Raw genomic sequence first — 17,141 nt, forward strand, 5'->3', positions numbered from 1 at the left:
CGCCGAGGTCCTTCTCCTTGGGAACACTATGAATCACTGTGAATCACTGAGTCACCAACTAAGACGTGAAAAATCAATCGAAGGAAAAACTCCCGACGACGAAAGAGAAGACGACCGACCGTGCAAACGAATGACAAGCGAGCGAATGATCGAAAGAGCCGCCAGGCATCGACTTCGCTCGTCCGAGGACGAAGGAAGAGGCCAAGAAGAAGTATACGGATCCGCGTTACACGTCCGGTAGATCTCTCTTCAATACCGTAAAAAGAAAAAAGAAAATCACACGAGACGGTGCAGTCGGTGCATGGCAAGGAAACGATTTAAAGGGAAATAATTCTTCTTTTATTAGATAAGTTTGTTTAAGAAGGTATTCCTATGCTTCGGGTCGAAAAATTCATTTTTTTACACATTTTAAATTTAAGTGCGTTTTTTTGAAAATTTACATTTTTCAAATTAGTGACAAATAATATCTCAAAAGCTAATCAATCAATTTTATTTAAGAACTCATTTGATTCGTAATAAAATCCTCTATATAGCCCAAACTAGAATTATCCAAAATCCATCAAAAATTTCTATTTAGCCTCTTAAAGCAGAAAAATTAAATTTGTTCTTTGGGAAGTCGCCATTTTTTTACGTGAGTTTTTTAAAAATAATTTTGGACCTATAGCAGGACCTATAGGACAACTTTCCTGATTATAAAAAAATCCTTTTTGTTAATTATGTGAACACAAAGGACCTAATCATGGGCACCATCAAACATAAAATATTTTAAATTAAATAAAAATAATCAAGGCAATGAGAGCCAGCGCAGGTTAGGTAAAGATAAAATATTTTATTTTGCCGAACTAAACATATGGAATAACTTATAAAATTGTCATTTTTTCTATCGAAATTTTAAAAAAATGTTATTATATTGTGTTAATAAATATATCCCTTAAGTTGGTAATTATACATTAATTACAGTTAAAAAAGCAATTATATGTTATTTCTTTCTATTTAAATAAAATCAAAATTTTCCTATTCATCTTTTCAAATCAAAATATCCTTTTAATTAATATATAATAATTTTATAGCTAAATATTATTAACCCTTTCGTACCTCCGGAACATATATGTCCCACCTACGAAAAAAATCATAATTTTTAAACAAATAATCCTATCGACTTTTACCATTGACCTTAGCTTGTTTTAAAGAAGAAAGTTCAAGCTACATTTAAAAAATCGCACTACTTTGAAATGTAATGTTACAATAAAATATAATTATCTAAACTTTGAAAAATCAAACTTATAGAGAATAAAGTTTAATCGCACATTAATCGAAAAATCATAGAATGCGCTAATTATAAACTTAAAGTTTTATTTAAATGTGATTACAACTTTATTATAATAAATATTATAATATTTTCTATATGTAATCAAAGTAAGATAACGCGATGGGCATCCAAGTCTCGCGGCAGATGCGCGGCTTCCAAAAAGAAGTGTATAACAATGCTACGAATCGAACATGTGTGTGTGTGTGTGTGTGTGTGTGGGCGCGCGCGCGCGTATTCAGGAAAAAACATAATATAAATTTTGAAAAATAAAATCTAAACTCATATTTTAAATATATTGATATTTAAGCTTTTCATAATCACCATCTTGAATCTGCCATTTTGAATTTAAATTTTGAATGTAAATTTGGAATCAGTATCCCCAAAAATCTATAAAACTATCTTCATATAAAACACATCTCTTTTGGAAAAGCTGAAGGTATGAAAAGGTTAAAGTATCTCGACATCGTGAAATCGATTCGAAAAATTGAAATAATGTATGTCAGTCTGGAATATTTGATATGTATATTTCCGATGCACATTGATTCGATACTATCATTTGATTTATTTGGAAATCATAACTTTTCTAGTATGCAAACATTTTTTGTTAAATATTGACCAAAATTTTTCGAATTACCGAAAAATCTTCAACACAAAATCCATTTTTGAACCTTGCGATTTTATTCCATTTTTACTTTTTATTTCATTAATATAATCTTTTATTCCATTAATATAATCGAATTTTATTCCATTAATATAATCGACTTTTATTCCATTAATATAATCGACTTTTTTTCTTGTTTCAATTATAAAACGTCATATTAACTTACCGATATTGTAAAAAATTTTCTTTTCTCGTCATTACAGTCTAAGAAATAAGCGACCGGAAGAGAGATACTGTTTATTTTGTTAGATAAATTTTTAATTATTATTTAATAATTGTGAGATTGGTTATTTTAATAAAACAATTATTTTAATTAGTTCCTACATTACAAAAAATAATTAATAATTCTTTTTAAATGAATAATTATTCTATTAAAAATTAAAAAATATGATATTAATACGATAAAATATGATATATAATCGATCGAGATTTTATTGCATGAGTTAGAATTGTTTGCCTATATTTTCAAAAATATTTTTTCGCGAAATTGATGTTATGATGTCTGATAATTATGGTATATAAACAAAATTATGTTGAGAATGACAAGATTATTTATAATAATTGCATTATATTAAGATATCAAACAGCATTTCAACAGTGCTTCTAGAGTGCTAATTGTAAAATATAATAAAAATTATGTCTACTGAATATGTAAAATAGAATATTACTTATTGTTCATAATTAGCAATAAATAAATCTTATCTTAAAGAAATTAATCTATATATTAATTCTACATTAAAATAATTTATTATAATATAGAAGTTCTAGATAATTATTTAATTTAATTAAGATTTTTTTTTATTAAAAGATCAACAACTAACAATAAAAGTTTAGTCTGTTTTTATAATTATTGATATTGTTTAAACGCGAGAAAATTTGTCATCATTTCTCTACTTCTTCGATGAAAGTATAAAAATATCTTTCGTCATAGTCATGTGCATCTGCACCAAATTGTGATAATTTCTCGCTCACCTGCTGCTTCAGCTGTTCCTTCTCTCTTTGTAAAAAAGTAGCTCAATCTACGAGAAACGAATCGGCCACCAAATACATAGTTCACCTAAATAATCGATTTATTGAAGTCGTCTTACGTAATGCGTTTTTTGCCAAAAACATCGTTGATCGATCGACGGAGGAACGCGTCGCAAAATGCTATTATAAATTTTATGTCGCGTTCATTCCGGAAATCAGAGAAGCAGAGCATTACAAGTAAATGCTGAAGAGGAGAGCGACTAGATTAGAAAGAGATTCGTCTTTTCTAGCGCATATTCCTCGATGAAACTACATCGTTTCTCCTAACTTCTCGAATATCGTCGTATTTATGATAATGGAAATAATTCGACCTGAATTTCCTGTATTCATTAAGCGACAATATTAGATCAATTTTTTTTTGCTACTTAATAAAAATTTCCCTTTGTATGGAATCATATCTCTCATGAATTTTTTCCGCAATTTTACAAATTGAAAATTAAATTAAAAATTATTACAATTTGTGTCTTATCGTGTCATCAGTATAAAAAAAAATTATTTATATAACATACCATATATATATATATATATATTTTTTTTTTACAATTGGTATAATAGAAAAGTGATTCTATATAAAAAAACTATAAATGAAAATGTAAAATAAATTTTTTTCATACGAGAATTTATTTTCGAGAAAATTGATTTTAAAAAGTGAAAAAGATACGCTCTTTTTAAACTCGAATGACTTCTGACGAAAAAATCTCATGTTATATATTAATTCAAATTTATTGTAACAATAGCTTTAAAATATGTATGAAAAGATATATGCACGTATTTGTTGTATTGAAAAATATGTGTAAAATTTATCTGGATACTTTATACACATTTTTTTTTAATAATTCAAATTCTTTATTATTTATTAAAATTATTGTTTTACTAAATAAAGTATTGTTGAAATTTTTATATTTATGCATTAGCAGTTGCTGTCGACAAAAAAAACAATGACATGTAATATAGGTCATTAGATATGTTTAAAAAATATATCTTTAATTTTCCAAAATTCAATCAATTTTCGCGAAAACAGAGTCTTATTATATGAAACAAAATCTATCTTATATTTTCCACTAATTTTTTCATATAAAATTATTATATTCGCACATGATATTGTCAATAATTATCAGAACAAGAGATAAAGATCATAATTCAAAGATTGAATATATCAATTTCATGATTTTATTATCGCTTGTGTTGATAAAAAATTGCAAACTTGACTAAATATTTTCAACTAATTATTATTTTTTTAATTGAAATATTTAAGTATTTATATATCATCTTAAATTTAATATGTCGTATTGAAATACATAAATATTTCAATTGCAAAACAAGTAATAATTGAAGTAATAGTTGAAAATATTTATTCAATTTTATTTTTCAGTGTGCAGCAAAGGTTATTATGATTACGCGTGTGTTACTGACAGTGTTTGCTGGTATCTAGATAAAATTATCTAGATAATCATCTAGATAAAGAAATGGATCATCTTTATCTTTAATTAGATGAAGAAATACAAAGTATCTTTATTTTTATCTTAGATGAAAAATATATGTCATCTTATCTAAAAATTGTCTAAGATGACGTTTTCATTATGCAAAAAAGTTTTCCAGGAAAGCTTCTAAAAATCTATCTAAAATATCTAAAATATATTTTTTATATTATTATTATTAATATATTATAAATATATTATTATTGTATTATTAATATATTATAAATATATTATAGATATAAATTAATAAATAAATATTTATCATATCATTTATATATCTTTTTACTATTATTTAAATATTCTTTAGGAAAAGAGAAAGAATATGTGTTTATAATTTTAATATCCCATTTATAATCGGCGTTACATTTTCTACAAATATATATAGTCTTCTAAAATAAACAAAAATATCTACTATAGATAATTATCTAGATTATCGCAATAATTATCTCATCTTTCATCTAAATTAAGTAAAATCATCTTCATCTCATCTAAGATAAATTTACGGATTTTTATCTTTATCTTCATCTAGATAATTTTGAAATTATCTACAGCAAACACTGGTTACTGATAATGAAAAGGAAAGAAAAATACTTACGTGGATTCTGCAACACCTGACGATAAACACGAAGCGCCGCGGTTCTCTCGTCCACGTAGTCCCACAGTCCGTCGCAGGCAATTATGAGAAAATCCTCAGAACCATCCAGAGACACGCATTGGACTTCGGGCTCACCGCTAACACACGGTTTATACGGGACATCGCCTAAAAAAAAAAGAAAAGAGAAAAACTAAGGGGAAAGAACGAACGTTCTCTTCTCGCCGCGAACGCGAAAAGCGGAAAGGAATGCTCGGCTCCGAAAGTATGCGCGTATTAAGATCGTAGCCGAGGTAACTGTTTACGGTTTACATCCATCGCTAAAGCCGCAATTCAAATATTTTACGCGTAAAAAAAAAAACATACCGCGCAGCGCGCAATTAGCTATAATTAACTGTTTAATGAATAGCGCGGCTAATTTAAATAACGACGCCACCGCAACGCGCTTCCGGTTATTATGAATCTCAACTAGCCGCTTTTTTTCCTCTTCCTCGCCTTCGCAAAACTACATGGCGTTCTCATACAGCGCAGAAGCTTACACCCATATAGCACAGAAGCTTGCATCAACATTGCTGCAATGTTACAACATTGCACATAGAAGTGTAATGTTGCAGAAATAATGCCGAGACATTATTTTGTAATATTACTTTGGCAATGTTGCAGCAACGTTTCAACATAGCGAAAATGTATAACATGTGTTTCTTTACTTGCCGCTACGCGACGACACCCAATTTAACTAACTCGTATTCGAATTCATCTAAGATGGTTATAAGGTCTACAAAGGATTAATTGTAGTAATCATATTTCTTGTCTTGTATCAGTTTCTGGCGATAAACTGACTTGATTTATTTAATATTCTGAATCCTAATGAGAGATCTAGATTATTAAACAAATAATTTGTTTAATAATCTGGATCCTTCATTGGGTTTCAGAATATTAAACAGATTTTTCTTAATTGAATGGGTAAATAGGAAATAATTCATTTATTGCGCGTATTATAAAATATTCTGGTGTCGAATGTATGTAAAATAATTGTATGTAATATTATTGAGATATTTAAGAAACATCTAATAAAAATGCTAATAGATGTTTTTTTAAAGGCATTTTTTTTCCTATCTTTCTTAAACATTTTTTTATATTTTCAAAGTTTATTTATTAAATTTGAAACGGTGTCTGCATTTGTAGCAAAACGCGTTTTAATATTACAAATACGTTGCACCGTAACATTGCTGCAATATTGCATTGCAATATTTCTACAAGCGGACATTTTAACGTTGCTACAATATTACAGCAACGTTGCAGCAACATTTTGCAATATTTCTGCAATATTGCAAAGAAATATTTCTGCAATGTTGCTGCAATATTTCTGTGCCGTATGGGTCGGAGCAAAATGCGTTTTAACATCAGAAATACGTTGCAGCGTAACATTATTACAAACTTACCTTGTAATATTTCTAAGGGCGGACATTTCAACGTTGCTACAAGCTTGCAATAATGTTGCAGAAACATTTCACAACTTCCATATATATTTCAATATTACAATGTTTCAATGTTAAGTCTATACAATGTTTTTGCAATCTTTCGGTGCTGTATGGGAATTATAGCGTACATATACAAATATATACATCATGCAACCGAAAGTATTACCCTAATCAAATTAGTTCTTCGCAATTTTTATTTCACTTGGATTTAGGGGGTACACCAACAACCCCTTAGTTGATTTGATTTCATCCAATTTTCATGAGGAAATAACGTGCCGTTAAACTGAGCTTACATAATTCGGGGATTGCTGAGTCGGGTGATATTTGATAAAGAATAAAAAAAACTTTCGATAATTATATGCATGATAAGGATTCTCTGCGTGGCAAAGGTCACTGATCAACAACATTGAAATTTATAAACGTCCGGCGCCATAAGTCTCTCCACACACACTCTCTATGCTAAAGATGGAAGCAAAAATAGTCTTTTTAATTGTATTCCGGACATGCGAGCCACTCGGTGCTCGAGCGCTCCCGGAGCGTAACTGCACGTACTATTGTGTCAGCGGGCAAACGGAACCAACAGGATACCCGACACACGTGGCCGGAATTTTTTCTCGTTCCTCTTTGCACTTACGTGCACACGTCGCGTCTCGAACCGTAATTGGGCAACCGTCGTCTTACTTCATGTTTTGATGCGATCAGGAGCAAACGCTTCTTCCAATCGACAAGTCAAATTTTTCGTAGATGCGAAAAAGATGCGTCTCGCATCAGTAGTATCTCTACATTCAAATCTTGTAAAAAAAAAATACCCTAATCTTCCAAGTATTTTTGTCCAAAATTCGAGATAAAAAAATACTTTAAAAATTCCTCGATGCAATTTTCTAAAATAAGATTTTTTCTAATGATTTCCACTCATACGAAGGAAAAACAGAGATCTATTTAAGCTTCAAGTATTAGATTTGTAAATGTACTGAAAAAAAGTTGATTAATTTTCATGAGATAAATCTTTAACTTGCATAACGTTATTTATCATTAAAAATTACAATAAAAAATATACTACATATTTTTAATATCTTACTAAAACATTGAATATATAAACAAAGACAAATATATTTATGTGTTTAAAATACATAAATCGAATTTGACTTTTTATGATAACAAAATTTATCACAAAGAACTTTTTAAAAAATTCTCCGAGTTCTCAAAATTCTATGAGAATGCTCTAATTTATCCACAAAGAAGATCTCTGAGAATTCTAGGTTTTCCATATTTCTCCAAGAAATAGAGACTGTTCCATCTACTAATCTATGTTTAATGGAAATTTGGATTTATCGAAAATATGATCACTGATTTCGTTTTATCAACCGTTAAATTCAGATTTTATAAGTACAAAAAGAAAAAAAATTTATAAATTGTAAAAAAAGGGAAAAAAACAGAGAATGCTTCTTCACGTACGTACAAAATCTTTGATACTTCTAATCTAATACACTTTTCTGGAGACAAATTGATGTTGAAAAATTCAAAAATTAAACTTTAAATTCCTAAAAAGAGAGTTGGAATCTAAAAAAACGAGTTAGATTATATTAAATCTCTTATGTGCGATTTTATCAATATCTCTTTCATAAGAGTCTATGGAATTATACAACATTTGTCAAGATAGATATCGCGATTTTATCGCGTTTCCTGTAAAGGACTCAAAATGATGTGTAAACGTTTCTTACTACTGCATCATGTTTTTTTTTTAATTGAAAAATTACGAAAAAATAATCTTGGAGGAATCCATTCGGCCATACTGTCACGAACGACCGCTGTCTCCATCTGTACATTAATTTCGTAGCGCGTCTTTCGCAAAGATCGACTGGTAAATGAATGATGAAAATCTTATTAAAAGAATTTGATAAAGTAAAAAAATATATTTTTCCATTTTCACTATACACAATCGTTGTAAATGTTTTTACATGAGATATAAAAAAAATTAAAAATATAAAATTTATCATAATTAATAAAGGAAACATATACAGGGTGACCCCGAACGTTCCAGCCAGACTTTCCGATCTTATAGGAAATTTAATTCTGAACAAAAAATTTTCAATAAACAAAAATGGGTCGAAAATTGCTTCCTTAAGAAGTTATCGCTCAAAAAGCTCTGATGAAGGAAGAGCAAAAGGTGAAAAGAAAATGAAATTAAAAAAAAATGAAACTAAATAAATTTCTTGAAAAACGTCTTTATTCATTTTTTACTATTACGTGCTATTACCAAAATATTAGTTTAAAAAAAATTATTTTATCTTCATAAAAGAAAAAGATTTTTATTTTTTTATTTTTATCGTTTTTTTCAAGAAATTTATTTAGTTTCATTTTCTTTTTATTCTTTTTGATTTTTTTGAGGTTTTTGCGCGATAACTTCTTAAGGAAGCATTTTTTGACTCATGTTTATAGGAAATTTTTTGTTTAGAATTAAATTTCCTATAAGATCTCAAAGTCTGGCTGGAACGTTCAGGGCCATCCTGTATATCCACGTTGTGCAATAACTTACCTATAGCTCGAGATATGCTGAGAAATCCATTTACTCGCATGACTCCCATACAATTGACGACGGCTCCTCCCATTTTGCGGATTCGTTCGCTTTCGTCCTAAGAGAGAAAAACAGATCGTGAAAAATAGAACGCATCGTTGCCTCGATAAGTCTTGTATATGTGACAGTGTCAATAAAAATCGAATGTAGCGCGAGCATAATATTCTCGCGATAAATACAGGTGTCAAACATGTCGATACTTCGATATTCTCACTTGGATGTGTTTCACGCGCCTCGATTGTTTATATAGGACAAGGTATTTCAAACTCGTTGACAACATAAAATTATTGGTTTGAAAATCCATCTTTTTCTCAACATGACAGTCATCGGGACTCAGACTGATAGTGATAGAAGACTGCTGGATTTTCAAAATTACGAAGAATATTTAGACTCGCTGGTGAGTCCGATAGACATCTATTACGTTCGAAGCAGTAAAACCGCACGGCAATTGGCCGAGCTCGGTTACCGCTGTATCGGCGAGGTCCTGAACAAAAAGAGCTTCTATCGTCGATTACGAATCGTGAAAAATCTGCTGTTCCCCGTTCATCGGCCTTACATACTCACCTGCGAATACGTAACGCCCACCAATAGGTTAATGCAAGAACTCGGTCTACGCGAGAGACCCAACAGATTAGGGTTTGTGTCGACCATCGTGTTCATCCGTCACTTCGCAACAAATCTACGACAATTCGAGGAGTCGGCCTACATCGATTTCGCCGACCGACTCGAATCGGAAAATTGGCTGCCGTATTATCGTGGCGAGAGAAAATTGTCGCCGCATAAGCGAGATCTTGCGTATCATCATTGGAGAACGGGGAGGACGTGCTTGAACGAAAGCCGCAATTATGTGCCGATTGTAGACCCCAAACGTGGCTTGTTGTTTAAAAATATTCACGACAGACAGGTGATTATCGTCGATCCGATTGCAGCGTCACCCGGTGTGCAGACAACGAGAGTACGGATACACTGTCCGTTTTATGAGCACGTGATATTGTACGATCATGTGGGTCAGAAGCAAAATCATCCTTGGAAATTGAAAATGTCAATAGCATTCAATTTATTACGCTGATTAAATGTTTCAAAAAATGAATGACAAAATTAATCTTGTCTCTGAGGAAAAAATGTAAATGAAAAAACAAAAACGACTGCAATTGAGGAGTATTTTAATCATCAGTACAAAAGTTAAGCTTTTGTAACTTCAAACTTGTATGTGTTCCAAAAAGGATTTCTCATTCATTTTCCAATTCATTTAACTTATCAATAAAAATAAAAATTCAATAATAATCTGATGAGTTAAATTACGGAATTTCACGAGAATATTCTTTATGCATTCATTATTTGCGTTGCAGCGGAATATTTTGAGAGTCGAGACATGATAAATATAGGATTATGCTGAAAGTAAAACTATCTTACATTTTTATCTCATTCTATTACACTGAACTAAAGATCCAGATTACTCACTTCTCGTGTGGGTCGATGAGGGTTCACCAGTTGTATCACGTCGCCGTTCGAGGCCAACGAAGCCATGCTGTCGCCGACCCAAGCGATGTACAACTTTTTATTTAACATCAGCACGCACACCGCGGTAGTTCCGCCGTTCAATTTCTGCAGCAGACAATAAATGGTTGATAGAGATTATCGGATATCGAGATAGGAAGAGTGAATGAAATATTTTAATACTATGTCATGATTGGAAAAAAACTTGTTTTTTTTATTTTAAACAAAAAACATTGGTTTTTTTTGTTTAGAACAATGTTTTTTGTTTTATTTGTGTTTTTAAGTAAAGTAAAAAAAATATGTTTTAAACAAGCAAAAAACACTTAATAACTTTGATCTGTGTAAATATTTAAATTTTTCGCTAGCGTTGAATTGTAAATAACGTTGCCAAAATTGACAACGCTAAAAATATTATAATATATAATTAAAAATGTATATAATTATATAATTATAATATATAATTATAAATATATATAATTAAAAATATAAATAATAAAATAAAAATGATAAGAGTGGGTATTATTTTAGCAGAATATTTATTTTTGGAGTTATTTATTTTTGGAGAAAAAAAGTTCTAGGCAATAATATTTAATGTATAATACTTTGGTTCCTTTCCTATTCTTATTAAATAACCTCATGCTTAACTCTCAACGTAAATTATAAATAAAAGAAAAATAAAAATCTCAATTCTTCTTTTTAAAAGAAGAATTTTTTTTTTAGAACTACTGACTGCTATGAGTTATGTACTATTAATTTAAAATGCTAAAATGTAAAATGTAAAGTCAGTCAATATCTTCTAAGTAATCTTTATTGTATTGATTGTTATTTAATATCCAAAAATAAATATTCTGCTAAAATAATACCCATCTTAACATTTTTATTTTATTATTTATATTTTTATATCTATATGTGTTACATAAAAATAGATAAAAAACTAAAAACACTAAAACAAAAACTTTTTTGCAATATACACATCTATTAGTTTTTGTTTGTCTTTGATTTTTTTAATAATTTCTTTTCCAAATAATCATATATTTTATTTGCAATATTTTAAACGGTTCTAAATAGTAGTTTAAAGCAGTTTAAAATAAAACACTGTTTTAAACAAGTTTTAATCAGTTTTAAACAAGTTTTAATCAGTTTTAAACAGTTTTAAACACATTGTTTAAAACATGCCAACCCTGTACTATGTACATGCGAGAAATATTTACCTGTGTACTTGATTTCGCTATGAATCGCGCGTCAGTAATCAGGAAAGCATCGCGCAACGCGCTTTCCGGATCTGTAGGATAGTGGACGCTCTCGACAAGATACTGGTGCAGATGCGTTGCGCAATATGCCGCAGCGTCCTGCCCTCCGTGGCCGTCGAACACGGCATAGTAATTTGCAATCGTGTCATCCTGCGATGGACAATATTATAATAATTGTACATATTGCAATAATTGTATAAGAATAAATAAAAAAAATGAGGTTCCCTATTATGCACAAATTAGGCTTGTTGTGTTAAAATATAAGTTAGCGATTACTTTTCAATATAGTTTACGAGGAAATTGTCTTGTTATGTTGTTAACATTGTTATGCTTGATAAAAATCCGACTATTGATGTTTCGGCTATTCTTGAGCAATATTATTAATATGATTCTATTCCACTTCATCATCTGGATATTGCTTTTCTCTAAGATACTTCTTATTGTACAAGCAAATGAAAATCGAAAAGAATGATGATCAGACAGATTCCAGGCTGTAAGGAGGATGCTTCATAATGTTGCGGTCAATCTTTCTTCGAATTGTTTCCTTGATGAGCAGAGAGAATGTTAAGCACAGAATGTTGTCCAAGAATGATTTAAACATCAAGAGCCGGATTTTTGCCGAGAGGGAATCTTCAAGCTCGTCTCAAGATGTCGGATAAAATATAGTCATTAGCTTTTATTTTGATACAATAAGCCCAATTTATGCATAAATTGTAATAAAATAGAGAATCTTATTTTTTGAAATGCACATCTTAGTATTATAATTTCTGATTTTAATTTTAATTGCTGTGAAACTTTTTGCCAAATCTCCTTACTTGAATATTAAAAATAGTGTGCAAGTCATGTAGGACCACATGGCGGTCCTCCATTTTTCTCCTAGAATTCCTGGTGGCACCCACCGTCACCTGTGGAGTCGACGAAGGCGGTGGCAGAAGCGCCAGCCTGCTGTTGTCTAAATACCGCCTGCAGATCTCGTTTACCTCGTTTGTGATAGCCTGCATGAGCTTCAAAGGTGCGTACGCTGCAAAAAAATTATAATGATTAAAAATGGAGTATAATGATTAACAGTGTTTGCTGGTATCTAGATAAAATTATCTAGATAATCATCTAGATAAAGAAATGGATCATCTTTATCTTTAACTAGATGAAGAAATACAAAGTATCTTTATCTTTATCTTAGATGAAAAATATATGTCATCTTATCTAAAAATTGTCTAAGATGACGTTTTTATTATGCAAAAAAGTTTTCCAGGCAAGCTTCTAAAAATCTATCTAAAATATCTAAAATATATTTTTTATATTATTATTATTAATATATTATAAATATATTATAAATATATTATAAATATAAATTAATAAATATTTATCATATCATTTATATACCTTTTTGCTATTATTTTTTTATAATATTAAATATTCTTTAGGAAAAGAGAAAGAATATGTGTTTATGATTTTAATATGCCATTTATAATCTGCGTTACATTTTTTACAAATATTTATAGTCTTCTAAAATAAACAAAAATATCTAGATAATATCTAGATAATATCTAGATAAATATCTAGATTATCGCAATAATTATCTCATCTTTCATCTAGATTAAGTAAAAGCAAAATCATCTTTCTCTCATTTAAGATAAATTTGCAGATTTTTATCTTTATCTTTATCTAAATAATTTTGAAATTATCTACAGCAAACACTGATGATGATTAAATATGGAATGTAAGTTATTTCGTTTCAATTGTTTCTTACAAGCTTTTTAGACGAATATAAGTCCATTTTTGAATATTTTCCCGAATTCGAAAAGCCACCTCTTTCTTTTCCTTTGAATTCTTTTTCTCTCTCATTTGTTATTTATCTTATCAAGATCTTACAATTAAGAAAATGAACTCGCTCGGATATCACTTTCGAGACTTATCACCAAGTGACTCATATTTCGCGCCTTCAGCGAATATTTCTCGATTCACTTACAAACTGTTTCGTTCATAGGCAGATCCTTAGATATAAGGTACGACAAAAATCGCTATTTTTTATTTGCTAAAATATTGTAACATTGTAACATTGAAAAATTTATAGTAGAAAATTTTAATAATTCTAATCTAAATTCTAATAATCCTAAATGTTAATCTTCTGAAAAATTTAGCCAATGAATTGGATAAATATTAGTTCTGATATTAGTTAGAACGATCCTTGTGAGGAACAATTTTTCTGTATCATAATTGAATTTTATCAATTTAGCATAATCAAATTTTATAAGTATGATTAACCTTAATAGATAGACGTCACAGGAAGAATTTCTTTGTAAATTTCACTAACAGTTTAGATATAAATTCTATTTCTATCCATTTATATTGATATATGCAATATACCAGCATTTGATTATTCTTTATCTACTTCAGTTAATTTTTTACATTTAGAAAATTGTTACTATAATTGCAAGACCATTTTCTGAATGTATGTATAATCATTTCATTTATATTACGTTTATTTTGTCAAAGAATTTCTTTTCCCATAAATATCCCATTAATATCAAATAAATAAAAATAAACTTACTCTTCTCTTGTTGTCTCAATCCGCAGATTTCGGGTTGCTTCTTGCATGTTGATTTGATTGCTTGTATCACGAGATGAACTATATATGATTGCAAACTCGGTGGACAATATCTGAAATTAATCATGCGTATATTTATTATTCTCTTTACTTTCTACAGGAAAGTGTTTATACAGTATTTATATGTATTATTTAACTAAACTTTAGGATCATACTTTTTGATCGATTTTTCTTGTTGATTATAAAAGTGTTTTAAGCTTTAGCAAGTTTTATAAGTTAATATAAATAATTAAAAGTTAAAATATTTTTCCGCAAATTTAAACATTAGAGAGAGAGAGAGAGAAGCGAAATAGCAAATATAGATATTGCATCTGCAAAATTATAATAAGTCGCTCTATCTTTCAAAATTATAATAAGTATCTCTCTCTCTCTCTTTCTAATGAAAAACTTTTTTTTTTTTAAATTATATTACGCTCTCTTTTCCTCGCTTAAAATAAATTAAAAAATAATAATAAAGAAGAATAATAATAAAGAAGAGAAAATAAAATAAATTAAAAAAAATAAATTAAATAAATTAAATAAATTAAATAAATAAAATAAATTAAATTAAAAAAAATAAAAATGAAAAAATAAATAAATAAATAAAATATAAATAAAAAATAAATAAATAAATAAAATAATCTGGCAGAGAAAGAAAGAAAAGAAAAACAAAATCGCAACAAGAAGTATGGAAAGAGCACGACTGAAGGAAGCAAACTCGAGTATTCAAGGCGTGCGAGAAAAGTCTGCATTCGCTCCGTTATCTCTCGTTTATCTTTCGTCGTTTATCCTTTTCATTCCGAGCGCGACGACGATGAAACAGAGTGATAGCCTCGTGTCGCTGCCACGTGTTTCACTTGCGGCAGATAAACGTCAACAGCACGCAAGCAGTTCTCATTCCATGACAATCTGGAGCTGTTACTTTTGATAACTTCGAAGATTCGAAGCCTCGAAGTTGAGGTGTTTTCGAAATTTCGAAAAATATATTCTTGCCATTTCATAAGAAATGTTGGAAATATTGTAAATAAAAGTGAATTAATTAATACATATATGTAGACCAAAAAATATTTAAAAAATTAATTTTAAAACATTTTAAATTTTAAATTTAAATTTTAATTTTGAAAAAATGAAAAATTATTGCAAATCAAAATTTTTAGATTTAGAAACATTTTATTTAGATTTTATCTTATAATTTTATAAATGTGTATTTATCGTGATAATATAATCTTCGAAATATAAGCTTCGAAATTTCGATCTTCGAAGATTTCAACACTGAAACTTCAAAAGTCGAATGTCGAAGTTTCTGAAGTAAATTACCTAGTATATGTATACGTTCCCCCTCGCGTGATCCACCGTGCAACTATGCGTAACTTTTTTGCGTGTTAACTTTTTCACACCGCGCACGAGATATTCTCGCGGTTTTAAAAGCACTCGGACGTTTCCGTACTAGAACTGCGATACAAATTTGCGTTCACTCGAGCTGACAAGAGAAAATATTGTACCGAGAAGAGAAAATATCGTAAATTAGCGGATTTTATTTTTCTCTTTATCTTAAAAATGGATTATTGCAAATTCATATATAGATGTCTCGAAAACGTTAATTATTATATTTCTGTTTAGGAGTAATTTCGATAGAGATTGTTCTTCCATTGCACCCTTCTAACAAGTTATTTACATTATCGATACAACATTGATTAAGAAATTTATATGTATGTACATTTAAATAGAACTTTCTCTGAGATGAACAAAAAATTCATATTATTGATAACACTTGATTTTTTGCTTAAATTTTAAAAAGAGAACGGTTATAATATTATTTTTTAAATTTTAATTTCAAGATAAAATAATCGTAATTTTTTATGATTACTATAATAAAATGATTACTATAATAAAGTGTAAAACTGATGCATTTTGAAATATTATATAATAAAATTTAAATGCAAAAAAGAATATTTTTGCATAAATATTCCTAAGCAATATTTATTCAGCAATTTGGTTTTAAAATATATTAAATTTTAGAAAAAAATATTTGATAAATAGCTGAAACATTGAAAGATTCAAATTTATTAACCGTATAATTTTAATATATTTAATATCCTTAAGAATGTTATTTTTAACTAGTATTTTTATATTCGTTACAATGAATCTATACAAAGTAAAAAAAATTGTGTGTCAAGATATTACCTAACAAATAAAAAGAATATTACCTCTTTCAATTAAATGATGAATCAACGGATAAAAAAAGATTGTCTGATCAGAGGACGTGACAGACGTTTTATAAATTACTCTTTTTGAAAACTATTCTTGCCACTACTTTTGCGATTATTTTACATAAAATTGATTAAATATTTTGTGTCAGAAATAATGTCTTTCCTTAATCCATAAACGTGAATAAATATAAATATACAAGAAAAAAATCTTTCTTTATTTATTAAAAACTTATTTTTTTTATTCTAAAAACTTATAAATTAATTAAAATTATAACTTAATAATAAAACTAATTTTTTCAATTTTAAAGACTTGTATTTGTGTAAAATATCATTACATCATTAATCAAATACGATTAAGGATGTTTTGTATGTACAATCCCAGCAAAAAGTAACTGAAAATCAATATTGACGAATATTCACTTTTGGTGTATTTTGAGTATGAGAAATTGTGTCGAATATTATAATATAATAA

At 28.8% G+C, this 17,141-nt stretch overlaps 1 protein-coding gene across 1 annotated transcript in view; it reads right to left on the reverse strand.

Annotated features, from left to right (window-relative positions):
- The window catches only part of LOC105252444 (serine-rich adhesin for platelets), a 76,050-nt gene that overhangs the window by 57,719 nt on the left and 1,190 nt on the right, over nt 1–17,141 (reverse strand). The window contains exons 2-7 of the mRNA XM_011259798.3: nt 14,424–14,533; nt 12,688–12,893; nt 11,834–12,022; nt 10,587–10,730; nt 9,087–9,183; nt 5,073–5,237 (exon numbers count right to left, since the gene is read on the reverse strand). Of these exons, the coding sequence (XP_011258100.2) occupies nt 5,073–5,237; nt 9,087–9,183; nt 10,587–10,730; nt 11,834–12,022; nt 12,688–12,893; nt 14,424–14,533 (911 nt within the window). The remainder of the gene's footprint in view (nt 1–5,072; nt 5,238–9,086; nt 9,184–10,586; nt 10,731–11,833; nt 12,023–12,687; nt 12,894–14,423; nt 14,534–17,141) is intronic.

Source organism: Camponotus floridanus, unplaced genomic scaffold, assembly GCF_003227725.1.
Source record: "Camponotus floridanus strain SB8 unplaced genomic scaffold, Cflo_v7.5 scaffold134, whole genome shotgun sequence".
In the NCBI taxonomy this organism is placed as follows: Eukaryota; Metazoa; Arthropoda; class Insecta; order Hymenoptera; family Formicidae; genus Camponotus; species Camponotus floridanus.